A 24999-nucleotide genomic window follows, 5' to 3' on the forward strand; every position below is an offset into this window, starting at 1 on the left:
ATGAGCTTTGTTTTTTTTCCGTGTTTTTATATACTGTCTCCGTAGTCCCTGGCAACGGTCACAACAATGCCAAACAGCCGTTAGCCTGCGAACACAACTAGCAAAACAGAAGTCCTTAAGCTCAGCCACCTGTTGCCTGGTTGTTTACAGTTAGTTTTTGCTGTTTGTGATAATGCGAAATGGGGCCTAAAGCGTGGGCTGTCAAATTTCGAGGCATGCGCATTTCCATGTCCTTCTGCTGTGCCAGGTCAACTGTCAATTTGTGCGGATACACAATTTTTCGGACCCTCGCAACTTCCAAAGAAACGAACGCAGCTTACGAAATTAAATAAAACTATTTAAATATGTCTTTAGTTATTAAATAAGTGGTGCACATCAATTAACTCGCTGGTAGGTGTAACTATATTTTAAATCAGTTGCAAATCTAACGCTGCAAATAACCGTTACAAAAACTGTAAAATATGTGTCAGCCATGTACGTACGTGTATGTATGTATATATGCATGTGCCATAAAGTGTACTGTGCTAATATAAAAACTATTAACATGAGCAATTTAAGGATGCAAATTAAATGATTATTAGCCTTTACATGGTCTTTTCACTACAATTTATGATCAATAAGGTCAATAACGATTTAATGTACACATGAATGTATTAGCGAGCCATGCAAAGTGTGTATCTACATACATATGTATGTATGTATGTATGTGCAAGTGTTTGTAATTTTTTTTGTGACATGCATCGACACGCACAGCCTGTCAGGCGCAGCAGCACCTTGAACCAATTTTATAATTCTACTATTGGTTTTGACTTTGAACAAAAAAAAAAAAGTGCATTGCATTTGAAGGCTTTATAAACCGTTTATGTATGCAAACACAAGTATTAAACTAATTTACTTTGGAAAAGTATTTGCCATAATTGGTAGAACATGCAGCTTGAAACCGATTGCAACCGATACATGCAGAGATACAATATGATAAATTAGATAATTGTTAAATCATGGATAATATTTCTGAAAAATAATATGAAGGAATTAAAAATATACATACATATGTACAAATGTGCATATATACATACATATCTACTTTTAATTTGGAATGTACATGCATAAGTACAACAACAACAACAACAACATTATACACGATTACCACATCGCATTATTGGCATATCACATTTAACAATATTTAATGGCATTACAGCCCGCGCACACAACATGTCCCATCCACATCTGGTCCTGTCACTGCTGCTGTGCTTTAGCCTCGGCTCGTGGACCGTTCAGTCAAGAACTGCCAAACGCTCCGATGTCTACATAGCGGGCTTCTTCCCATATGGTGATGGCGTTGAGAACTCGTACACGGGACGCGGAGTTATGCCCAGTGTCAAGCTGGCCCTTGGTCATGTCAATGAGCATCCACAGATACTGACCAACTACAGGCTGCATATGTGGTGGAATGATACACAGGTATAATTGGTTTACACGAACCGCGAAGTAGTTCCTTTATGCTTTTTCTTATTTGCAGTGCAATGCTGCCGTGGGAGTGAAATCTTTTTTCGACATGATGCACTCTGGTCCTAACAAGGTGATGCTCTTTGGTGCAGCCTGCACGCATGTCACAGATCCCATAGCCAAGGCCAGCAAGCACTGGCATTTGACACAGCTGAGCTATGCGGATACCCATCCCATGTTCACCAAGGATGCGTTTCCCAATTTCTTTCGAGTGGTACCCTCGGAGAATGCATTTAATGCACCACGCCTAGCGCTGCTCAAAGAGTTTAATTGGACGCGAGTGGGCACCGTGTATCAGAACGAACCACGATATTCACTGCCTCACAATCATATGGTTGCCGATCTGGATTCCATGGAGCTGGAGGTGGTAGAGACCCAGAGTTTCGTCAACGATGTAGCCGAGTCACTGAAAAAGCTGCGGGAAAAAGATGTTCGAATAATTTTGGGCAATTTTAATGAGCATTTTGCCCGCAAGGTTTTCTGCGAGGCATTCAAGTAAGTCCTTGAAAAATATAAATATATTGTAATGCCCGTAATAATGCCGCTTTTAGATTGCAAATGTATGGACGCGCGTATCAGTGGCTGATTATGGCCACCTACACCACGAATTGGTGGAATGTGACGATGGACAGCGAATGCAGCGTGAAGGAAATCGCCACGGCCTTGGAGGGTGCCATATTGGTGGATTTGCTGCCGCTCTCAACCAGCGGAGACATAACAGTTGCAGGCATTGTAAGAGGACTCCAGATTTTACCCACATATGCAACCTCTTATGGCTTATTTATTTTCCAGACGGCGGATGAGTATCTAGTTGAGTATGATAGATTACGCGGCACGGAATACTCGCGCTTCCATGGATATACCTACGATGGTATTTGGGCAGCTGCATTGGCCATACAGTATGTAGCGGAGAAGCGTGAAGATCTGTTAACACATTTTGATTATCGAGTCAAGGACTGGGAAAATATTTTCCTGGAAGCATTACGTAATACTTCCTTTGAGGGTGTCACGGTTGGTATTAGCCCTAAAATTAAAAAGCTGTTAAATAGCGTGTGTATATTATTTCTAGGGACCGGTACGCTTCTACGACAACGAACGCAAGGCTAACATTCTGATTACCCAGTTTCAAGTGGGACAAATGGAAAAGATAGGTGAATATCACTCACAGCAAGCACACTTGGATATGACGCTGGGCAAGCCCGTACGTTGGGTGGGCAAGACGCCACCCAAGGATCGCACGGTGATCTATATAGAACACAGTCAAGTTAATCCCACCATATATATTGTGTCAGCCAGCGCCTCTGTCATTGGCGTGATAATAGCCACCGTTTTCCTAGCCTTTAACATCAAGTATCGTAATCAACGGTAAGATCTTAACTTCCCATAGCTACTCTTCCTTAACTTACCAAGTCTGTATTACTTGCAGCTACATCAAAATGTCAAGTCCACATTTGAACAATCTGATTATTGTTGGCTGCATGCTGACGTATCTGAGCATCATTTTTCTGGGCCTGGATACTACGCTGAGCAGTGTAGCAGCCTTTCCCTATATATGCACGGCTCGAGCATGGATTTTGATGGCAGGTTTCAGTTTGGCTTTTGGTGCCATGTTTTCGAAAACTTGGCGAGTGCATTCGATTTTTACCGATCTGAAGCTGAACAAGAAAGTGATCAAGGACTATCAGCTGTTTATGGTTGTGGGCGTGCTTTTAGCCATTGATATAGCGATAATAACCACCTGGCAGGTAGCCGATCCGTTCTATCGTGAGACGAAGCAGCTAGAACCAAAAGTGAGTATTACACCAATGGGACTTCCTTAATAACTTACTATTATTACAGCACCACGAGAACATTGATGATGTGCTGGTCATACCTGAGAATGAGTACTGCCAATCAGAGCACATGACCATATTTGTCAGCATCATCTATGCATATAAAGGCTTGCTACTGGTCTGTATACTTTGACACTAATGACTGTTAATTATACTTATTCTAATGTGTTCCTTATTTGCCACCTTTAGGTTTTTGGCGCCTTCTTGGCCTGGGAAACCAGGCATGTCTCCATACCAGCCCTAAATGACTCCAAGCACATTGGCTTCTCAGTTTATAATGTGTTCATTACTTGTATTGCCGGCGCGGCCATATCGCTGGTTTTATCGGATCGCAAGGATTTAGTTTTTGTCTTACTCTCGTTTTTTATAATTTTTTGTACGACAGCCACTTTGTGTTTGGTGTTCGTACCGAAAGTAAGACTGGTAGTAAGGAAGTTTTGTAGTTTTTGTAGCTGTTATATAATCGTGTATTACTTATATACAAACAAACATACGAGTGCATACGTATTTTGTTGAATGTTGTTTAATATTGTTCGTTTGATCATTTCGAATGCCATCAATCGAATGAACTGCATTTCAAATGATCAGCATTTCCTTTAGCGCTACTCTTTACGCACAGAACAAACAAAAACGTTACTAAATTCTAAACTTTGCTGATGCTACATAACACTACTAACTTTTTATAAACTGTTAATTCTATCTACATACTTAGCTATGTATATCAGCAATGCCGTAGAAACATTGAAAACCTTTACTCTATAATTGGATATTACTATTTATCGGTATTTCTGATATATGTATGTTCTATCCTACATTCTCAAATTTCAACTTGAGAACTTTCCTTGCTGTGTGCTGTGTTGTCTGGCAGCAAACTTATCTAATCCCGGCTTATTGAATTTCAGCTCGTCGAACTCAAACGCAATCCTCAGGGCGTTGTGGACAAGCGAGTGCGCGCTACTCTACGCCCTATGTCCAAGAATCGTCGCGATTCTTCGGTCTGTGAGCTAGAGCAGCGGCTTCGCGATGTTAAGAACACCAATTGTCGCTTCCGCAAAGCTCTGATGGAAAAGGAGAACGAGCTGCAGGCTCTAATACGCAAACTGGGCCCAGAGGCTCGCAAGTGGATCGATGGTGTCACATGCACAGGCGCCCCCACTGACATGGAGCCTATTCTAAGCGAGGATATGGCGAGGCTATCAGCGCCACCGGTGCGTCGCGAGATGCCCAGTACTACAGGTGAGTGAGCTTGGGTTCTATCTAGACAAATTCATGCATTGCTCACTGATTGCACTTAGAAGTTACCGAGCTGACATCAGTGGATAGCATCACTTCCACGCACGTTGACATGGACAATTCCTTCGTTTCGGTGCAGTCCACGACTTTGGCGCCCTCTTTGCCGCCGTAAGTACTAGGAGAGCCACATATACTAGATATGTGTATTTAATCAGTATGTCCAACAGTAAAAAAAAGAAACAGTCAATTGTGGAACACCATCCGCCCGCAATGATGCAGCCTATCCAGCAGCAGCTACAACAACATCTGCAGAAGCAGCAACAAATGCAGCAACAGCAGCAACAACAACATCAACACCATCGACATTTAGATAAACGCAATTCAGTTTCGGCTCAAACAGATGCCAATATTGGTAGCATAACCAGCAGCGCCAGCAAACGCAGCACTGGCGACTGTGCCGCGATTCGCCGCCAGTCAACTGCATCCCGACACTATGAAAGTGGGAGCCAAACGCCAACGGCGAAGCCAAAGTATAGCAGCACACATCGCAACTCCTCCACGAATATATCCACCTCACAATCGGAGCTGAGCAATGCTTGTCCGCACAGCAAGCCCGGCACGCCAGGTATTATCAAGAGTAAGTATTCGCCTATCCTATATATTGCACAACGTTTCAAATTCAGTTAAAAAATAAAATAGTACCTATATTTAATTATAAGCATAAATCTCCCTTTAAATTTACTTACATATGTTAACCAAATATAAATTGTTATTCATGCTTCAGTAAAATTACATTTCATTCCTTTTTTAACAGCTCCCACTGCGGGTGACCATCGGCGCACTAGCATGGGCTCAGCTTTAAAGTCTAATTTTGTTGTCTCGCAGAGCGATCTCTGGGACACACACACGCTCTCACATGCTAAGCAGCACTCGCGCCAGTCGCAGCGTACTTATGCCAGCCCACAGCGCTGTTCCGAACATCATGGACACGTGATGGCCTATGACCAGAACACAACGTCGCCCATTCAACGATCCGTCTCGGAAAAGAATCGCAATAAGCATCGTCCCAAGCCGCAAAAGGGTACGGTGTGCCAGAGTGAAACGGACAGCGAGCGGGAGCGCGAACCGACACCCACTACTGTGCAGCAGTGCACACAGACGCGCAAGTTCAATCGCAATTCCAACATTCAGCATGCGGCGCACCATCACAGCTCACCGAATGTGGCGCCGGAGAAGCAAAGGAAGCAGCGCAACAGAACGGATCATTCAATCTATGGAGCCAGCTCCGAGACGGAGTTAATCGAGGGGGAGACAGCTATACTACCCATATTCCGGAAGCTGCTCACCGAAAAGAGTCCCAACTATCGCGGCCGAAGTGTTGTTGGCCAGAGCTGTCCTAATATATCCATTAAATGCGATATCGTTGAATACTTGTAGGCGATAATGACAATGCTGCAATCGATCGACAAATGCAGTTTTTAGCCCCTAGGACAAAATTCCTTATACTCTTTCGTATTGCATACTAATGTGAAGAAAGTGAATGCACAATTTCATAAATTGCTAGCACAAATAATATTGAGAAAAATAGTTGAAAAATATAAGATAATTAATGTAAGTAATTACAAACGTTGTTTTTAAATTAAATTGGGTTGTTTTGAAAGTAATATTTTTATTAATTGTTTTAAAGGTAACATTTATTAAATCACTTCAACACATTTAATAAGTTCAATGAAGGAAGTACAAGGTTTTCAGTTATAGTTAAGTACAATACGTCATGATTTTTTGTTTAACTAGCTCTCATTGTCTGTATAAACATAGATTTGTATTTATCAATTTGTCACCTTCTGTATCACAGTTACATGGTTATTACAAACGCGAGTGTGTTGTGTGTTGCTGTGTGTTTTAAACATTTACAACTAAGTAGGATAGACAACACATATAGTACACCAATGTATATTATATATATATATATGTATATATATATAGTATACATATATATATATATACATATATTTATGTTTGTTCTGTATATAACTACCATATATGGTAACTACATATAGCTGCATACATACTATAATGCCGGCATCAACATAGTTGGCCCATTTAACAGCTAATAAAAATTCAGAGTATAAATAGTTTTGATTACAGTTAAATACGTAAATACATAAACAATTACGCGGACGCGCTCTGCTGTTCAATAATTTACTTAAACCTAATAATACCGACATCATGCAGTCGTACAATTATGGACGTACCCAGTACCTTCCGCCAATTGCTTCAGTTTACAATATTTAGCTCACTTGGCTCGAGCGAGCGTCAAACGTTACAATAACAAAGTAAAAATCGCATTGCAACTGTTTAAAGTCTTTTTGAAATAGCACACTAAATAGTAAATCAAATAGCCAAATAGTTGGCGCAAATGTTTGCTCAAGCATAAGTACAATTAATTGCGAATCTCCGCCTACTAGAATATTATATTAGCAAAGTATAAAATGTCTCAAACATTTACGCAAACCGCTTGCCTCTTTGAGTCACGCTTAACTCTAACAAAGTAGTTGCACATACGACTAGCTGTGATATATCAACACAGCTCACACACGTACACTTACAATGGCGCAATGTGTGCTAAATACATATACATATTAATTGTATATATTTCGGACAGCTTGGTTGCGTAGCTCTTTGTATAAAAAATGCATATGCTTGCAGCTCCTTAGGCAATCAGAAGCTCCATTGAAAATCGCGGACTCCGCTTGATATTTTCCACTAGTGCGTCGTTTGAAATGAGTCCACAGCCAGAGAAGGCGGCGGATGTCCACTTTCTGTACCTGAAATGGTTCTGATCTGATTGTTTGAATTAAGAGATTCCAATTCATGTGTCTCCGAATTGGCCATCTCAACAATGGCTGAGCTGGTGGGTGTTAGCAGCTGTTCAGTGGCAATTATTTGACTGGGTTTGCTGTAAAAGATTACAAACACAAATTAGAGATAGCCAAGAATATGGGAGTTGGACCTACCGTTCGTAGAACTTATTAGACTTTGCAGTGCGACGCTTGCGCCATGCAGGCCAGCCCAACTGCATGAAATCGTACTGCGGTCCGGCCACTTTAAGCAGGCTCATCAGGAAGAAGGTTGCATAGAACCAACTGGTGGCCATGACTACAACTAAAAATATGCCAATCTGTATGTAAGGTAATATATTTGATGCCATCATAATGCCACCGGCAACGCCAGTGGTAGTCGCTGCCATAACTGTTGGTCCAATGATGCGGGACAGCGCGAATTGTGTGGCTGCAATGCGCTCCTTAGAGGGAGAGAGCCGATAATGTATGCCATAGTGCAGGCTAAAATCCACAGCCAAGCCAATTGCAGTCGATACAGCAATGCTCTCCAGTATATTAAGCCGCCATCCGAGTAAAATAAGCACAGCCACCGTGTTAAAAATGGTCAGAGAGACGGTAATGACGGCATATATGGAAATAATAAAATTAAGTGTGAAGCAGAGCAGAACCACAAGAGAAGCTGCCATGGCCAGCCCAATAGCAATGATTGTGTCGTGCGAAAGTGTGTCCTGAACGCTGTAAAACTTCAAATCACTGATAAACCAGCCACCACGCAACTCCAAAGGCGCCGTGCTGAGCTGCTGCTGAAACCAAGTCTCGACGCTCTCATAAAACTGGTTGATGTTAGCGAAGAGCGTGCTGTATCTGACATTCGAATCAAACTCAATAATGATCGCTTTCACGAGTAGTTGCGTAGGTGTAGACTCAATGCTTAAGCTTTCATTACTATTGCCCTCGAAGTACTCATCCGAGTGGATGGGTCCAGCAGCAAACTTTGGACCCGCTTTGCCGTGCTGATAGAAACTGGTTTCGCACAGATTCGAAATACATTGTGGCAAACACTCCTCAAATATGTGCGGCTCGTAGGGAAACTCTGCGTCGCAGCAGGGTGCGCGATCCAAGCTCATTGAGTCCATGTCATCAACGCATCTAAGAATGAAAAAAATGAGTGAATAACTTTCACTAATTTGTATAACACAATACTTACCTACGCTCCATGTATCTTATAAAGTTCTCAATGAAGCAATTAGGCAGCAAGAAACCAAAGGTAGCCTGATAAAATGGCTGCTGGCGTATGTTTTGACAAAAGTTCCTTAACCAAATCTGCGCCGTCTTGCTTGATATATTAAAATTATTGTCATAGTGTAGGTTACCGTATGAGCTGGGGTTCGTGAAGTCGCCATCGTCCACCGCTTGTACGCCCCAAACGAAGCGCATGCTCATATTGAAATTTTCCACTCCTTGCAGAGGCTTCTCAAACCAAAACTGATGCCTTAGCTTTGTATAAGCCTCGAAAGGATGCTGTGACACAAATAATTGAAAATGTGGTTTCTCTGGCAGCTGTAGACCCGGATACCAAAACACAATGATCGCACTGGAAACGCCCAGCACGGCAAAGATGAACAACCACAGGTATGCATAACTCATAATACTCTGCGTAATACACTCTTCAAACAATTCGCAAAATCGATTAATTGACTTCTTGCAGGCGTTGATCAATTTTTGTGTTAAATGTTGCTGGCAGCACATGTGGCTGGCAAACAGGCGTTCCATAATTGATACCGAGGCGGGTAACCAGGTGATCATAAGCAAATAGTTGGTGACCACAACGGTGCCCGCAAAAATTCTGTAAATGGAAGCCATTAATAGTGGATAGTTTATTATAAGACTAACAAGACTTACCCAAAACATTTAATTGCAGTTATGGAGCTACTGTAGGAGGCATAAAATGCGCTAGCAGTGGTTACGGAGGTGACAAACATAGAAGCTGCCGCATGTCGCATGGTCAGCGCCATTAGATTCTCTAATGTTTCCGTATGCTCATTGTGCTCCAATGGAGTGGGCAACGTTGATTGTGTGTTTAATGTACTGCTCTTGCTAAAGCGCTCGGCCAGAACACATTGCCAGATTTTTAGGAACAAGAATACATCATCCGCACCAATACCAATGATCACCACAATGGCTAGGAGATTCATATATGGAAAGAAGCTTAACTCAAATACCAGCGTATAAACAAAGTATGCCAATCCCAATGAGAAACAAATGGCACAAGAGGACATTAGTGTAATAAACGCAGAGCCTGTATATAACCAAACGCAAGCCATAACGAAGAGACCACCCAGCGATACCAGCCAAACGTCAGTTAGTAAAAGCTCGCTAAATAGCTCATTTTCCAGACCCAAATCCATGGCAACAACTTCCACTAACTCATTGCATAGCTCGCTGTAAAAAGAGTTGAATAAAAACTATTTAAATAATCACATAAGACTAGAAATATATGTTAAAATTATATTAAATAGAAGTACCCAAAAGTATTCACAAATAGTTCACTCACCGCTCAAATTAGAAAATTTAAATTTAACATTAAATGTACATGAACTGATTTAGTAAAATGGCTAGCGAAGAGGAATCTATGGCACGCAGCGAACGTTTAGCTCAGGTGGACGTCAAAGATCTGCTGCCAACATGTTTCAATAAAAAGACCGTCACAAAGGCGGACTTTGTGAACCACATGCATGATGGTCGCATTTATAAACCACAAAAGATAATTAAAAAGCAAACCGATGCGGCTTTGATATCTGGACATTATGCGAACAATCTTAAGGTTAATAATTTTGAATTAAAGACGCGCACCTGGCCCTATGCAATGGACTGGCGTGAAGAATATCGCCAATATTTAATGCGCACCAAATGGTGCAACGAGGATATTTATAAATTGTTCTTTGAGTGCCCGCCAGTGCGTTTTGATCAAGTCGAAGATTTTTTGAGGGATATGCAGAAAACTCTTTACGGTTCAGACTATTCGCCAAATGACTATGCGTCACTGCATAGTCGGAAAACCACAATAGCGGATATATCAGATCCGAGCCTTTCATCCAAGGACATTCAGACTACCTATGGTAATTACTATAATCGGCTCGAGGAGCTCAATGCCTTGGGTGCAGCATTGTATCGGCGACCTGAACCCAAAAATATGTCCATGGAGACATTTGCCAAAAACATGCGCAAGCTTTTCCGCAAATATGATCTGAGTACATACTATGAAGAAGTCTGCGTACCCGCATTGGTGACAGCAAAGGATGGCAAAATGCCTACAGGACCCATCGATCGTTACACGCTGCGCAAGTACTAAAATTATTAAGACAATTCAATATTCAACTTACACGTGTTGCCATTCGTGGAAAAGCGGCAGGATGCGATTGGAGCGAGCAACTGGTACAAAAATCATTGCGTATTTCAAATAAACATTAGTGTCCTGTATAAAAAAAAAAGAATTATTAATTGGACCAATCTTTATCGTAATAACACTAACATTTGGCTTAATAAAGCTGTGGTCACTTAGAAAGTTGAGTACATTGAAAACCAAATTGTTGCGCGTACATTCTTCCGGCGCATAACATCGATTTAATTCATTACAATTGATGTCCAGCTTTAGATAGTGGAAGTAATCGTAGCAATTAAGCAGCAGCGATCGTAGCAGCGACACATCATCCGTGGTCAGATCAAAACAGGAACTCTTATTGGCCAACAGGGTGGCATAGTTGGGCAGCGACCACGGCCGGCAGCAATTGAATGTCAGCATTTCGGGCTCACAGAATGCCTGGTAGCTCGGCACGGTACCAATTTGCTCTTGCAGCTGGCACATGGCTAACATGCCATTTAGATCAAACAGTGAGTCTGTGGAATTCGGTCCAATGCGCTGCACCACAAAATGTGAGTATTCCTTATGTGGTGAAGAATCACAAAAAGAACCCTCGATGGGCTGACGCACTCTTGAGCTAGACCATCCGCCGTTGGGTAATGAGGCCTGCTTCAGCATACGCCATGTGCTCTTCTTGGTCTGTACGCGCTCACGATGCTCATCCTCATCCACGAAAGTTGTATTGTGGCCATACTCAATCTCCTCGCTGCGTCTGGTCGGCTCTAGCAAGGAAGGGCTGCTGTCGTTTGTTACCTCGTAATCACGAAATACGCCGTTGTCACCCATCCACTTATCGCTTAACGGACTCTTGGTCGCCTTTAGGCGCTTATTAATAAGCATCATTTTGTACGCCATGTCGTCGTGCTCGTTCTTCTTGTGCTCTCTGCGGCCCTTACTGTTTTTGTGCTTTCGACGCTGTTTTTTGTGCCGCCTGTGATTGGGATGCTGATGACGGGGTACCCCACGTTTCTTGTCGTATTGAAGCTTTTGCATCAGATGTGTGGGGTTGGAAAACAAGACACCGTTGCCGTCAACCTCCTGATCCAGATTATGCCAAGCGGTTAGACGTTTGCCAATTTCGGTGCCTCGCGTCTCAAAGCCCTGCAATATTTGTTGTGGGTAAAATTATGAGCATGCGTAGAAATTATATATTGGGGTATGATTGATACGAACCAAGGTGGGGTCACTAAAATCTGGTAGGTCGTTCAGTAAAAATGCGACTATAATGCAGGCCACGCAATAAACTGCAATTGAGACGACCACCAGGTATGGTCTCCGTGCCAGCACATGATAATACCAGTTCATCTTCTCCGAGTCGAAGCACAACATGCCGAGGCAGTAGAAGCGACAACGGAGTAAGCGCGAGAATGTCTTCCAAATTGAAAAGCCTAGATTATTCTCATCTTGTTTGGTTTTGTGACAGCTGCAGTCGCAGCGTGGGGGGTTTTGAGTAACCTTGAGCTTGAGGCGTTATGGCGGATGTCCTAGGGGTAGTGCTATTGTTGTTGTTTATGTTATAGATACTGTTTGGAGCTGCCTTGCAAAATATTAATTTAGCTGTGGCTTTTGCTCTGCGGTTCGGTTTGTTGTGATTGAAAATGAATTGATAACATTTTTTAAACGTTCGCGAAATAAATCTCAGGCAGAGAAATTAAACTAAAATAATTAAAAGAACGCGAATGCAAAAAAATGCGCAAAAACACAAGCAAAATGCACTAGAGATGTAATAAACATCGATTTAGTCCTAAGAAATAAGTCTTGATACTCGTTCGATGTATTGAACTATCGATGTATCGAACTATCGATGTATTCAACTGTATTTAAATTGAAATCAACTTAATATGTACTAAAACGTATCAGTTAATTGATTGATAACGTTATTTAAATTGAAAATTACCCGAATTTTTAATCGAAAAACAAACAAAAACTGCGACCTGAAAGGGCTAAGCATTAAGTTATCACTAATGCACTAATATCGTCGTGGTGAAAAATGCCGAAGACGAGAGTGTGACAGAAAAACAGCGTAAACCAGCAAGATTGATAGTTTATGATATTACATACATATATATGTGTAATTTTTCCACTCCCCTCATATTGTTTAAAAGGCATAATCTTTTCAATTTTAAGTGATATATTTTTTAACTTGATTCATATAATCAATTAAGGCCGATTCTTTTACAAATGCTCAAATTCGATAATGAACTAAATGAACAATTCCGATGAACCAGTTCGACTGACAAATTAGATTACTTGTTTCTCGTCACAGCTGACTTTTATATAGAAAGTAAACAATAAATGAAACTGTAGTCAATATGCGCCGCCGAGTGGGTCTAGGTGCCATACAGCAGCAAAAGTTGGCTGCCGAAAAATATAAGGATAAAGGGGCCGATTTGCAGGAATCTCAATTGGAGCAAATGACGAAACAAATGGAAGTTTTTCGCAATAAATTGGAAGAGTTTGCCATGAAACACAAGGAAGACATACGCAAAAACTCGCAGTTCCGAAGACAATTTCAGGAAATGTGCGCTGCCATTGGAGTGGATCCTCTTGCCACTGGAAAAGGATTCTGGAGTGTGCTTGGCATGGGAGATTTCTATTACGAGCTTAGCGTGCAGGTTGTGGAAGTATGCCTTGCAGCCAATCATAAAACTGGCGGCCTTATGGAATTAGACGAACTTCGCCGTCGTCTCATAGCCGCACGTGGTCAAAGTGCGGTTCATCAGGAGATTACAAAAGAGGACATACTCATGGCAGCAAAAAAATTGATCATTTTTGGCAACGGGTGTGAACCATGTCAATCGTTGTAATCGCAAATTTTAACAACTCTATATTTTCAGCTTCGTTGTTCACAAGCTGGGTAAGGGTAAATACATTGTCCAATCTATTCCGGGTGAGCTAAGCATGGAGGAAACCAACATACTCAGTGCTGCAGCTAATACGGAAAGTGGCTACGTCACCCAAAATCAACTCATTAAAGACTTGGGGTAAGTCAACAAAACCGACTCAACAAAACCGACAGTCAAATAATTTCGCTTTCAGATGGACCGAATACCGCACAAAACAAGCGCTGGAAAAGGTATTAGGCGAGGGCCTGTGCTGGATTGATAAACAATCGGATGTTGAGCCAAGTTATTGGTTTCCTAGCTTGTTTCCCGGTCGCAATGCACAAATCGCTGCTGCATAGTTACTTGTAAAAAAAATGTATATAAAACTATTTAACAATCTACTACAAAATATAATTGCATATACATGTTACAATAACTTTCCCAAGCCGTCTCCTGCAGCACTGTTCCTTAAAATCTCGTTTTCGGCCTGCAGCTCACACTTTTCCTTGTGTAGACTTTCGAATGCGCCCTCGAATTTCCTCGTAAGATCCTGTAAAAGCTCCTTGTAATGCGCTTTTAATTCCTTATATGAATTCAGATAGGTCTCCATTTTGGACTCGTAATCTTTTTTGCTGTGCGACAAAATTAAATTAAATTTAAATGAAAGTCCTGCAACTGTACTTATAGTATGCGCACTGTTGTAAGTGATGCGTTTCATCATTAAAGGCAGACTGCTCCAGTTCTATTAGACGCTTGTTGCAAGACTCCACTTGCTTTTCGAGTTTTGCGTTTTGATTGAGAGCTTCTTTATATTTGAGGGTAATACGCTCATTCCGAGATTCCAGGGTTAGCGTTGCCTTCTTGTATTCCATGGCTTCAAATTTAAGCTGCAATGGAAACTCGTACAAGAATAATGCATTTCATAAAAATCTCCCTAACCTTTTCACGCAGCGATGTAATAGTTTTGTCCTTCTCTGCCAATTTTGTCCTAAGTTGAGCGACTTCACTGTCCACACGGTTAGCCGCCTCATCCATAATGCTGCCGATGTTAAATGCCAGATGGCTGGCTTCCTCCTTGTACGATTCAGCAAGCTTTTCAGCCTCCTCCTTTTCACGAACAGCTGCTTCGCTAACACTGAGCGCATCATGGATCTTGCGCATAGCCTCTACCTCACGCTTCTTACTCTCATCAAGCAAGGTTCGAGTTTTCATCAAGGATTTCTCAAAGTCCTTGAGTTGTTTATGTAAACTGGCTATCTTAGCGTGATCTTCTTCTCGAGTAGCTGCATCATGCTGGCGTTCCTTTAACTGTGTTCGCAACTGGTCGATCTGCTCACCACAGCGTTGCTTATGCTCATGCAGAGCTTTGATGAGATTCGCCTGTGTACGAATTTCCTCTTGTTGCTCACTCAACCGGGCTTCTAGCATTTTAACAGCTTTATTATACTTTTGCGCCATCTAAACTTACAATTTGGTATGACAAACGGTAAAAGCAAAGCATTCTGGTCCTGGAACAATACTCACCTGATCATTGCCTCCTTGTGGCAGCAGGGCACGATAATTGTTTAATTCGATCTCCATGCTTTTAATGGTGCGCTGTGAGCATTCCTGCAACGTCTGCAGACTACGTTGCTCCTTTTTTAGTGCCTCAATTTGAGCCATGGCTTTGACCAACGCATCGTTAGCAAAATGTAGTCTTTCCTGTATATTCTCACTGCTTTTGGTACACATTACTTTTTTAAATTTCCCCAGTTCACCGGTCAAGTGACGATTCTCACTTAATACAGCGCTTATTAGCGATCGCAGATCGGATTGCTCGACGCGAAAATTTTTCAAGTCCTCGTTGGTTTCCTTTATCAGTCGCTCCACGCACAATGCCACCTCGCCGGCACCGCTGTTTGAAACGAATGAAAATAAATTTGTTTGAGCCGGAATGTATTTGTGTGCTTATTATTTATCACACCTCGGGAACTCATAGGTTATAGCCTCCTGCGACATTTTAAATTTAAAAAAAAAAAATACGTTTTTCACGCTAAAAACTTCGAATTTCAAGGGTACTCCATTCAAGCAGCACCAATTCTATTTAAGTTAATTTCTCGGTGCAGCTGGCAGACTTTTTCTACTGTCACTGTTTGACAGCTCAATGACCTGGCAGCAGGGAGCAGATAGTACTCATATTTTGTACACACAGCTCGACTGGTTCGGTTGTGACCCAACCAAGTTGCCGTGGCAACGGCTTGTGGCAAAGCATAAACATTGAATTGGTCAAGTTTGTGGACAGTTTGCAGTTAATCTTGGAGATGCCGTTGTTCAACAAGAAATTCGAGTCGAAGCCCATTCCAGCTCGTGTGAACCGCTGTAATATTGGTTTTCCAGTTGTTAACGAGGAAATTGAAGATTTTCGAAATATCTCCTTGAGTTTGGGCAACAAAGAGCTGCGCTTCGCTGACGGCATTTGGATGCATTCGGCTCGCAAAGGGGATGTGGATGACATGCTGCGTTTGAACAAGAAATTTCGTGCCCTAGAGGAGGAGAATAATATGTGCAATTTGAAGATAGAGGTTATGCTGGATTTGCTAGCTGAGCATGCCACGGAGCTGAACGAGCTGAAGCCGAAGGACAAGTGTAAGTGTAAGAGCTTCATATATGAAGAGCCTGATAATATATTGAATTTTCCTTATAGAGCTAAACTTCAATTTGCCCGCGTGTCTATATTAAAGTCAAATAAAGAGTGGGTTTTTTATTCAAATACAAACTGTGATATTTAAATCCCGATAAGATAGTTCAAAAAACTCTCAATACTAAGTTTAAGGTTTCGATTGGATTATTTGGATACTCAATTGGATCGTTGGTGTTTCTTTGATATCGCAATGCGTATATATTATTTAATCAGGCAGCTAAAGGTCTATCATATAACGCTTGTTGAAACTTATCAATTGGTAAAGTATTATGCAGAGCTCTAACAGCACGGAATAGTGCAGCGCCTTGGCCGGCGGGCTGGCTTTGTTGACCAGCCCATTGGGAATTAATTTGGATTTGTTGGGCTAACGTTCGATGAATGGACGGGCTGGTCAAATTGTTCGCAGTATTGTCGCCATTGACAGCAATCTATAGACGCCATCGGGCTGCCGCTTGGCTCCCGCTATTTATTACGGTATTGATAAGCAAGGTAGGGCCAGTATACCGATAACTGGCGGCATTGATAGTAAGTAGAACCCACTGTGGCAGCCAAAATAAACAAATGACGAGGGTGCCGGCCATACAATACTTACATGGCTCTCTTACTTTATCTAACTCCCTCTCCAACTCGCTCGGTTCGGTTCACCAATATTGAATTACATTTTTGGTCGAGGCAAGCGATAAAGCTTAGAGCTGAATGCATCGCAGACGAAGTCTAATAGTCGTGTGTGGCCGCCTCTCTGTACATAGTCGTCTATGTACATAGCTGTGCCGATATCGGGACACTATATCGACTACTGTATATTTACGCATTTATATTGATATGCGATAAGCGAATCTGCTTATAAAACACATTTATTTAGTTGTTCCCAGCTATGGCGAGCACCTCGCTGCCGAGGGGTAACACTTGTTCGATTCGTGTATTACAGTAGTTTGTTGATAGCCAGCCGATCGTACGGACGCACACAATGCGGTCCCAGAGATCGATGTGCCCACAAAACCATACGAGTACTATTTACCCAGTGAAAAACAACAGCAATAACAATTGCTAGGAGAGGAAAACAAAAACGAGAACTATTCAATAATAACAATGAAAAAAACACATGTACAATAAAATGTTTGCACGCTTTGGGTTTGGATGCGCCTCTTGCGAATATGGCAATGTTTTAGCTTTGGGGTCCAATTGACTTCGTGATGTGGCATTAGGTAACAAAAGGCGCCTATATCAGCACAATGTGTCTGCTGCCGGTTTGGCGCATTCATCAGAAAAATAAAAAATAAAAATAAAAAAAAGTTCGATATCAGCAAGTTTCAGTTCGACGTGCTTCATGAAGTGATTAAGAACTAAGTAACCAAACAGTCGATCGTCAAAGTCCGTCATGGTCGTGTGTCCATTGTTTCTGGGCGCCTGTAACTGCGCGTAGTTTTGATTTTTCAAAAACGTTGCTTGCCATAAACAAATTGTCTATCAAGCAATAGATATTTTGTTGTATGAAACGAGCGCTACCTAATAAATGATACCATATAAATCAATTGAGTGAACGCCAATCAAATGGGGGCAACTGTGATAAATCTACCACACAAATGGATCATGCGGAGAGTAGCTATATAAACAGATAGTCAGTCGGTTAGTCGGTTCGTTTAGACAAATGTGTTTTATTGGCATTTGGTGCATCGAATCGATCCACATACAAATAAGTGTTAAAACGTGCTTCTTCTGGGAACCGTACCATACACACGCAAATGTGTGTTGAAATGATGTGGAATCCACTTCGCGTAACTCGGAATACTTTCATTAGATTTTCCATTTTACTAACCAATTAAAAACGCATTTAAATCAATTCTATTGAAAATAAGTGGAAAAGCAATTATCAAGTATATTTGATAATATGCATAAATAATTAACTTTTCAAATGGTATTTATATGCCTTGAATATTGGTTAAACTATTTCGCTTCGCTTACTATAGAAAATTCATTTCATTATATATATTTATGTATATTCATATCGATATTCTGACGTATACTCTGGGTATCTTGTGTTTTCATTTTTCGAATAGGGCATATATAAAATTTCGTTCGTTTCGAGTGTCTTCTATCAGCCCACGCCTTTAGTGGGTAGCGATTTGATAAGTGGGCATTATCGCTTTTATGATTTATTGTTGTGTTTAAATGGGGTCTGTCGCTATTTAATAATCATCAAAAAAAAAAAAAAAGAAAACACAATGCCATAATTTATATGTAAGCCAAGGATTTAAATGTACATATTTATGTATGTAGCACTTAAGTATGTGTGCGAGTGTACGTATTTTTTTTTCACTATTTGTATGTGGATCACCCGCTTTAAATGGCCAAGTAAATAAACAAAAGAAAATTGTACACTCAGCGGCCGCCAGCGCCCAATAAAATGTGTGAAAAATGTGTGCGAGCGGCGGTGAAAAATGCAACGTCTAAATAAATAAATAAGAACCTGAGCAGCATTGAATCGAGCACAAAATGTTTACTATAAAACTAAAAACAAATCGATCATTTCGTGTTAATGGCAAAACTTAATATCTAAAGCATTGTTAAAATAGCTTAATATAGTATATTTGAACTTGTAAAATTCATTTTTAGACACAACTAAATCATTTGTGCAATTTTTGATGAAACTTTGTTGGAATCTAATAGATATAGATAAAACTATACTATATTATGAGAACTAAAAAGTGAAAAACAATGTAAAGACTCTGTTAAAGCCAGTGCATACGATGTTGTTGACAATAATTGTGATGAAACAGCTGCGGCTGCTTCGTTTAGCAGCCATTTGGTTCTTAATTGGCATCTGTGCATTGCCCACGACGATTGGGTACTTTATTGATTATACAGGTAGGTGTAAAAGCTTAAGAGTATAAATTGAATTTTTACCTAAATCATATTTATTTTAATCTGTCTAACAATAACTGTAAGATACTCGACAAATAGAAGGGAAACGACAAAGAAAGGCTATCTTTGGCACGCCGAAGATCTAATACCCTTGCAGACCCAAACTTTTCATAATGCCTATAGTGCTAAGAAGCACAGGGAAAATAGTTAATGCCGAGTTTGGTCAAATTATCTTGATAAACAAAAAAGGTTTTTAATCAAAAACCTAGTTTTCAACTGATCGTTCCTATGACAGCTATATGATATAGTGGTCCGATCTTAATAGGCTTTTGCATATGCATGAGGAGCTTAGTAAAACTAATAATTGCCGAGTTTGATCAAGATATCTTGATAAACAAAATGTTTTTTCATACAAAAACTTAATTTTCGACCGATCGTTCCTATGACAGCTATATGATATAGTGGTCCGATCCAGCTGGTTTTGACATATGTGCTGCGTGCAACAGAAAAAGGGATTACTGCAAAGTTTCATTAAGATAGCTTTAAAACTGGAGACTAGTTCGCATAGAAACAGACAGACGGACAGACGGACATGGCTATATCAACTCGGCTGTTGATGCTGATCAAGAATATATATAATTTATGGGGTCGGAGATGTCTCCCTCTATGCGGTACACATTTCACGACAAAATTATAATACCCTCTGCAAGGGTATAAAAAGCCATGCATTTCTTTGGCAATTATTTAAACAAGGCTAGTTTATCATTTTGTTCTTTTTTTAGCAATGCTGCTAGATAAGATACTTTCTGAATAAGTAAAAATAAATTGATGATTCCCTTTTTTAACTGTTGTTTCGTATGATTGCATTTTTGACAGAGAACACGGAGCTGATACAACAACGTGCCGGCTACGACGTTAGGTTGCAGTGCAACCTCACGGGTCTGGTGGATGAGCGCAGGCTGCCGGATATAAGAATACACTGGTACTTCAAGGTGAGCATGATATAGTGTAACTGTCTCAAAGTTTGATAGATTTTCTTTTCAATATCAGCAATGCAGCGACAATAATTGTTACCAGCTGGAATCTGGCGATGACTGGACTGCACTGCCCTGCGACTCCACACTCTGTCGTCCAGAGCTTTGGCTGCGCAATGTGACCGAGCGTTACTCTGGCCTGTACAAGTGCAGCATTAATCCTCAAGTATGGGATGTGCAACTTATTCGCACCTATCAGCTGGAAGTGAAGAGTAAGTGTTGCGCAGGACATTGCCAAGAATCAGCTAATTTCTGTGGCTCCTTTTAGATAGCTCGCTAGCCGCACCGGAGTTTTTAGATGCGTATCCAAGCAATAAGACAGCTATTCAGGACACTCGAGTGGTGTTCCAGTGTCGCGTGCACAGCGAGGAGCACTTGACTATTAAATGGTTTAGACGGCATGGATATGCTGCATATATGCCGGCGCCAGAGACGCCTCAGTTCCCACCCGGCACTTCCAATTTCAGTGCACATATTGTACGCTACAATGGACGTACCTACGAGCTGCTCCCTACATCTCCGGAAAAGCTAATCAGTCCACAGATCTATCTCAGCAAGCTTATATTAAACAACGTGCGGCTAAGGGATGCCGGTTACTATGCTTGTGTGGCAATAAGCTATCGGGGCCACAAAATAAGAGAAGCCTATCTAGATGTATTGCCACCCGACGAGAATATGGAATACTGGGTGGACTACAGTAATAGCGATGAGGTTCTCACTGAAGATACCAGCGATCCTCGCGAATTCCTCTTGTTGTTTCTCATGCCACTTGGCTTAGCGCTGCTGCCGCTCAGCGTTTGGGGTGGATACATGATCTACAAGCGCTGCACCCGGCATGGCGAGTGTGAGCGCATCGAACAGCAATACTCGGATGAGGAGCTGGACACAGAACGCTACGTGCTCGGCGGCAGTTGACAATGTTGGCTATTTTCACATTGCGCATGCGCTTACAAGGTGTGGGATCAAAGACTGTGCTTAAACTTAAGTTATAATATGTACAATAAATTACAAATAAGTTTGAAAATTATTTGGCGAATAAGTTTTTCCTATTTCTCTTGCCATTCGGTGGATTGTGTTTGAGACGAACAGAACGTACAGTTCCTAGTAACACATTGTTTTGTCAAAATTTACTATTTTTCATGAAATTCAAAATTATTGTTCGCCTTCCAGTTCCGGCAGAACGTTTCTCATATAGCCAGCGAGCAGTCAAGCCCATTGAGCGACTTTTAAGCTGATTTGTGTATTACCGTTGGCCTCTGATGATCTTTGAAATATATCTGCAGTTTTATCTGTTGCGGCATAACGAGGTGCGTATCTACTTTTTGCGGCTGTGCCTTAGCGTTGTGAACCAGAGCGCGCCTATAGAAAGTGGTGCTATCCAGGAGCAATTTATAGAGGAACAATCACATTGAACGCGCCGTTGGGCAGACTTGCGGGCGGGACGAAGAGCACGGGGGACAGCAACGTCGAAAGACTACATAAGACTAGAGGTCACCATGTCGAGTCATAGTTATCGCACCACCACCGTAGAGTATTACGAGTATCTGATGCCGGAATCCCGTGAATACGACTTTGAATCGATACACTGGCCTTTGCATGCTGCTATTTCGGATAGCTACGTGACGCGACCACTTTGCTCTTTTAACTATCTGACTTATCTGCAAGACCATTTGGCAATGGCTGGCGACAACAATCAGCATAGTGAGCTTATCTACGACACGGTTCAATGTCCCCAAAGGCAGACTATATATGAATTTAGTGATCAGGAGGAACCACATTCTACATACGCGTTGCCTAATCAAACAAATGAGGATCAAGCAGCAGATATTGCCAAGGAACATGAGCGTGAAACTGGGGATGGAGACGCTTCAGCATCGGAACCACATACCGAAGAAAAGCATCGTGGCAAAAAAAATATCTACCGCACAAAGCAGGGCTATTTGGTGGAGGAGCCCACCAGCGAATCCGAGGAGGACCAAGAAGGCACAACGTAGACTTTCTGGCTAATCAATAATATTTTTGGATGGATGGCAGGCTTGCCGCAACGCATTGAACGACATAATATCAGTTCGAATAATTGTGTTAGCCGTTACGCTTATGTTAATATTTAAATGTTAAATGACCAGAGTCCTGATGCCCATGTACAGAACATACATATATATTTTTGAACATACACATATACGCAAGCACATACATATGCATATTTTTTATTGTTTCTTTGTTGTTAAACGTAAGCCTGCTGAAAAATAAAAAAAAACCTCTTACCTATATGTTCTTTCTATAAGCCTAACAAGTTGTTGCGCTCTTTGGCTTTGATCCAAAATGCGCGCGCTTAAATTTCCTATTGGGTATTTGTGTACGATGGCTACATAATTTGATTATTAGCACATGTTTGGGTACACTCTCACAATCAATGTGGCTCTCACTCTCTTCGGGGTTCACCTCTCGCTCTCTCTCTCTTTGGAGCCAAGTTGCCTATCAATTCTCGTTCAGTTGTCGCGTAGAGCTCACTGCTGTATGACGTGTCGCGGTGCGTTGTTTGTGCGCTTAAAAGCAATAACAGTTCGGACAACAAACAAACAAAAACTATTTTTAGGCTGTGAAAATATCAAAGTGCTGTAGTGCAAATAAGCATATATGTATATACATTCATAAACTGCAGCAGCAAACAAGACAAAATGTCGCCTTTCGACTGCAAATCACGGCGTGGCACCAAAATATCTGTTATATTATTGGGCAGCGCCCTATGTATTGTAATGATGGCTTACTTTGTGTTTGGCGACAGCAACGATGAGCAGGGCTTGAAAAAGCTACGCATGATATCAATTGTGAGCATTAGCCAAACAACAAATTAAGATGCGCATATCAAGTATGTCATTTACATATGTTTCTGCAGCTGTTTCGCCATGGTGCCAAGAATCCGAGTGGCTTCTACCCAAATGATCCACACGCGGCGCTCGAGTGGCGGGAAGGCCTCGGTGCACTCACACAGGTGAGAGAGCGACCACAATAGTGTTAATGTCAGTCTAAAATGATTCGTTGTCTCTACAGAAGGGCACCCTGCAATCATATAAGTTGGGCCAAAATCTGCGCATGCGCTATTATCGCCTGTTGCCCTCGAACAGCATTTACACACAGCAGCAAGTGCATGTTCTAAGCTCCGCCGCGGAACGCTGTGTGGTGCGTGAAAGTCAAAAATTATTGTCTGATGATAAGAGAACTGTGTGTCTTATCAGTTGGTAGTTATCTTTTAGATGAGCGCTCAAAGCGTTTTGGCCGGACTGATGCCGCCGCTGGAGAACAACAATGTGCTGCCCATACCCTGGCAGCCGGTGGCCATAAACACTCTCGCTCGCAATGATGACATTGTAAGTTTTTCATCTAGCAAATTTACATTGATATTGAGAGATTTTCTTATCAACCTACAGCTGTTGGCGCAAAAGAAGCCCTGCATCAAATATGACACAATATTGCAGAAACTATACAAAACTCCGCCTCCAGAGCTAGATAAGCTGAACGAGGACAACAAGGCGCTATATAAACTACTCAGCAAGAACACGGGCAAGGTTAACAAAACATATAAGAGACTCTTCAAGCAACTCATTTTCAAAATCTTGCAGAATATTTCCAATGTGCTGGATGTGGAACTGTTGTATACCACACTAAAAACAGAAGAGGAAGTCAGTCTCGCTCTGCCCGATTGGACAGAGAACATATATCCCGAGGAAATGCGACCGTTAGCTGAGCGCAGCTACACCTTATTTACAGAGACACACCTCATGAAGCGCATTAAGGGTGGCGCTTTTCTTACCGAAATACTCAAGAAAATGCAAAACAAACGCAGAAAGAACTTGAATCCAGATCGCAAAATATTTCTGTATTCAGCGCATGATGTAACGCTTGTAAATGTCATGAATTCGCTGGGCATTTTGGACCAGACGGCAAAGTTGCCGGAGTATGCCTCAGCATTGGTCTTTGAGCTGCATCACAGCAAATCTTTCGCTGATGGCGATTTCGAAGTGAAAGTAAACTATCATCAGACATGTTTGTCTTAATTTGACTTTAGTCTAATATATTTGGTCTTCACACAGCTGGTATACTACTTCAACAGCGAGGACAAGTTCCCCAAGGAGCTAACAATCCCAAATTGCGATGCACCCTGTTCGCTAAGTCAATTTGGTGCTTCGCTGGAGCCTCTTTTGCTAGATAATTATGATGATACCTGTGAGAACCCCCTAACGGACTGCAAGAATTAAGTTAATTATTTTATGTTTTGTTATATTGAAAGTATTTTAAAATGTAGCTATGTTGTTATTGTTGGAGAATATATATTATTATATATTCAAAAAACATTCCTGAGCGCAACATTTCAAATTCGGAATTTTTTATAATTAAATTCAAAATCTGGACCCCTTATCTTCGGCATATAAAAAGTAAATTGGTACCTCCACCGTATCGCTGACACGAACAATTTCTTTATGGCTTATTAGGCGAATTGCTGCAAGTCCATAGAAGAGCATAGGAAGGCCTGCGACAGGTACGAATTGATTTACTTGCATATACTTATCCTTTGATGCACTCACCTAGATTGATCACTTTAAGGAAACGAAAGAATTTGTCCTCTAGTGTAAGATCCTGTACTTCACGTTTGCTACAGTGATATTTCATGTACGGATAACAGCCTGTGCGTAGTATATGATAGTTTGTGCCTGTGTCAAGTGTCCAATTGAAGTGCGACATTCCCCGTTGATCATTCTGAACGT

General features: G+C 41.4%; 10 protein-coding genes across 21 annotated transcripts; 7 read left to right on the plus strand and 3 right to left on the minus strand.

The window, feature by feature from the left end:
• Positions 1–293: 293 nt before the first annotated feature.
• Positions 294–6193, plus strand: LOC115757726 (gamma-aminobutyric acid type B receptor subunit 2). 8 transcript variants are annotated; one of them, XM_030698093.1, is made up of 12 exons: positions 294–390; positions 1199–1461; positions 1520–2001; positions 2058–2517; positions 2576–2871; positions 2933–3296; positions 3346–3456; positions 3528–3764; positions 4241–4574; positions 4634–4739; positions 4799–5208; positions 5386–6193. In XM_030698093.1, exons 2-12 carry the CDS (start codon positions 1213–1215, stop codon positions 6006–6008), a joined length of 3672 nt encoding a protein of 1223 aa, XP_030553953.1. In that variant the 5' UTR covers positions 294–390; positions 1199–1212; the 3' UTR covers positions 6009–6193. The 8 variants fall into 8 exon arrangements, with proteins under 8 accessions (XP_030553953.1, XP_030553956.1, XP_030553957.1 ...); XM_030698096.1 differs by lacking the exon at positions 294–390 and having other exon boundaries at positions 1071–1461; positions 2058–2238; positions 2299–2517; XM_030698097.1 differs by lacking the exon at positions 294–390 and having other exon boundaries at positions 1071–1461; positions 2058–2238; positions 2299–2517; positions 4637–4739.
• Positions 6194–6232: 39 nt separating this feature from the next.
• On the minus strand, positions 6233–12532 carry LOC115757727 (protein dispatched). 2 transcript variants are annotated; one of them, XM_030698101.1, is made up of 7 exons: positions 12009–12532; positions 10947–11936; positions 10798–10889; positions 9317–9856; positions 8622–9260; positions 7589–8563; positions 6233–7530 (listed from the first exon to the last, which is right to left on the minus strand). In XM_030698101.1, exons 1-7 carry the CDS (start codon positions 12162–12164, stop codon positions 7338–7340), a joined length of 3585 nt encoding a protein of 1194 aa, XP_030553961.1. In that variant the 5' UTR covers positions 12165–12532; the 3' UTR covers positions 6233–7337. The 2 variants fall into 2 exon arrangements, with proteins under 2 accessions (XP_030553961.1, XP_030553960.1); XM_030698100.1 differs by having other exon boundaries at positions 10798–11936.
• Positions 9921–10842, plus strand: LOC115757728. The gene has a single exon (XM_030698103.1). It carries the CDS (start codon positions 10026–10028, stop codon positions 10764–10766), a length of 741 nt encoding a protein of 246 aa, XP_030553963.1. The 5' UTR covers positions 9921–10025; the 3' UTR covers positions 10767–10842.
• Positions 12533–13107: 575 nt separating the features above from the next.
• LOC115771752 (vacuolar-sorting protein SNF8) lies at positions 13108–14092 on the plus strand. The gene is made up of 3 exons (XM_030717602.1): positions 13108–13617; positions 13673–13819; positions 13875–14092. Exons 1-3 carry the CDS (start codon positions 13148–13150, stop codon positions 14017–14019), a joined length of 762 nt encoding a protein of 253 aa, XP_030573462.1. The 5' UTR covers positions 13108–13147; the 3' UTR covers positions 14020–14092.
• On the minus strand, positions 14050–15698 carry LOC115771749 (kinesin-like protein KIF15). 2 transcript variants are annotated; one of them, XM_030717596.1, is made up of 5 exons: positions 15624–15698; positions 15185–15554; positions 14600–15118; positions 14357–14547; positions 14050–14292 (listed from the first exon to the last, which is right to left on the minus strand). In XM_030717596.1, exons 1-5 carry the CDS (start codon positions 15656–15658, stop codon positions 14088–14090), a joined length of 1320 nt encoding a protein of 439 aa, XP_030573456.1. In that variant the 5' UTR covers positions 15659–15698; the 3' UTR covers positions 14050–14087. The 2 variants fall into 2 exon arrangements, with proteins under 2 accessions (XP_030573456.1, XP_030573455.1); XM_030717595.1 differs by having other exon boundaries at positions 14342–14547.
• Positions 15699–15951: 253 nt separating this feature from the next.
• LOC115771755 (protein chibby homolog 1) lies at positions 15952–16414 on the plus strand. The gene is made up of 2 exons (XM_030717605.1): positions 15952–16285; positions 16344–16414. Coding segments are annotated over exons 1-2 (327 nt in total). The 5' UTR covers positions 15952–15960; the 3' UTR covers positions 16346–16414.
• Positions 16415–17269: 855 nt separating this feature from the next.
• Positions 17270–21237, plus strand: LOC115771751 (fibroblast growth factor receptor 3). 2 transcript variants are annotated; one of them, XM_030717600.1, is made up of 5 exons: positions 17270–17545; positions 18954–19205; positions 20079–20194; positions 20253–20448; positions 20505–21237. In XM_030717600.1, the coding sequence occupies exons 2-5, from the start codon at positions 19088–19090 to the stop codon at positions 21149–21151; spliced, it is 1077 nt and encodes a 358-aa protein (XP_030573460.1). In that variant the 5' UTR covers positions 17270–17545; positions 18954–19087; the 3' UTR covers positions 21152–21237. The 2 variants fall into 2 exon arrangements, with proteins under 2 accessions (XP_030573460.1, XP_030573461.1); XM_030717601.1 differs by having other exon boundaries at positions 17276–17347.
• Positions 21238–21314: 77 nt separating this feature from the next.
• On the plus strand, positions 21315–22480 carry LOC115771753. Its single transcript, XM_030717603.1, has 2 exons — positions 21315–21543; positions 21602–22480. Exon 2 carries the CDS (start codon positions 21733–21735, stop codon positions 22228–22230), a length of 498 nt encoding a protein of 165 aa, XP_030573463.1. The 5' UTR covers positions 21315–21543; positions 21602–21732; the 3' UTR covers positions 22231–22480.
• A 270-nt stretch (positions 22481–22750) lies between these two features.
• On the plus strand, positions 22751–24562 carry LOC115771750 (lysosomal acid phosphatase). Of its 2 annotated transcripts, XM_030717597.1 has the most exons (7): positions 22751–23064; positions 23133–23228; positions 23288–23416; positions 23491–23604; positions 23665–23802; positions 23857–24261; positions 24328–24562. In XM_030717597.1, the coding sequence occupies exons 1-7, from the start codon at positions 22915–22917 to the stop codon at positions 24490–24492; spliced, it is 1197 nt and encodes a 398-aa protein (XP_030573457.1). In that variant the 5' UTR covers positions 22751–22914; the 3' UTR covers positions 24493–24562. The 2 variants fall into 2 exon arrangements, with proteins under 2 accessions (XP_030573457.1, XP_030573459.1); XM_030717599.1 differs by lacking the exon at positions 24328–24562 and having other exon boundaries at positions 23665–23797; positions 23857–24065.
• Positions 24563–24570: 8 nt separating this feature from the next.
• On the minus strand, positions 24571–24986 carry LOC115771757 (uncharacterized protein C15orf61 homolog). The gene is made up of 2 exons (XM_030717606.1): positions 24820–24986; positions 24571–24764 (listed from the first exon to the last, which is right to left on the minus strand). The coding sequence occupies exons 1-2, from the start codon at positions 24974–24976 to the stop codon at positions 24634–24636; spliced, it is 288 nt and encodes a 95-aa protein (XP_030573466.1). The 5' UTR covers positions 24977–24986; the 3' UTR covers positions 24571–24633.
• Between the last annotated feature and the right edge of the window lie 13 nt (positions 24987–24999).

This window comes from Drosophila novamexicana, unplaced genomic scaffold (genome assembly GCF_003285875.2).
Source record: "Drosophila novamexicana strain 15010-1031.04,08,12 unplaced genomic scaffold, DnovRS2.1 tig00000108-arrow-pilon, whole genome shotgun sequence".
NCBI classification, from domain to species: domain Eukaryota; kingdom Metazoa; phylum Arthropoda; class Insecta; order Diptera; family Drosophilidae; genus Drosophila; species Drosophila novamexicana.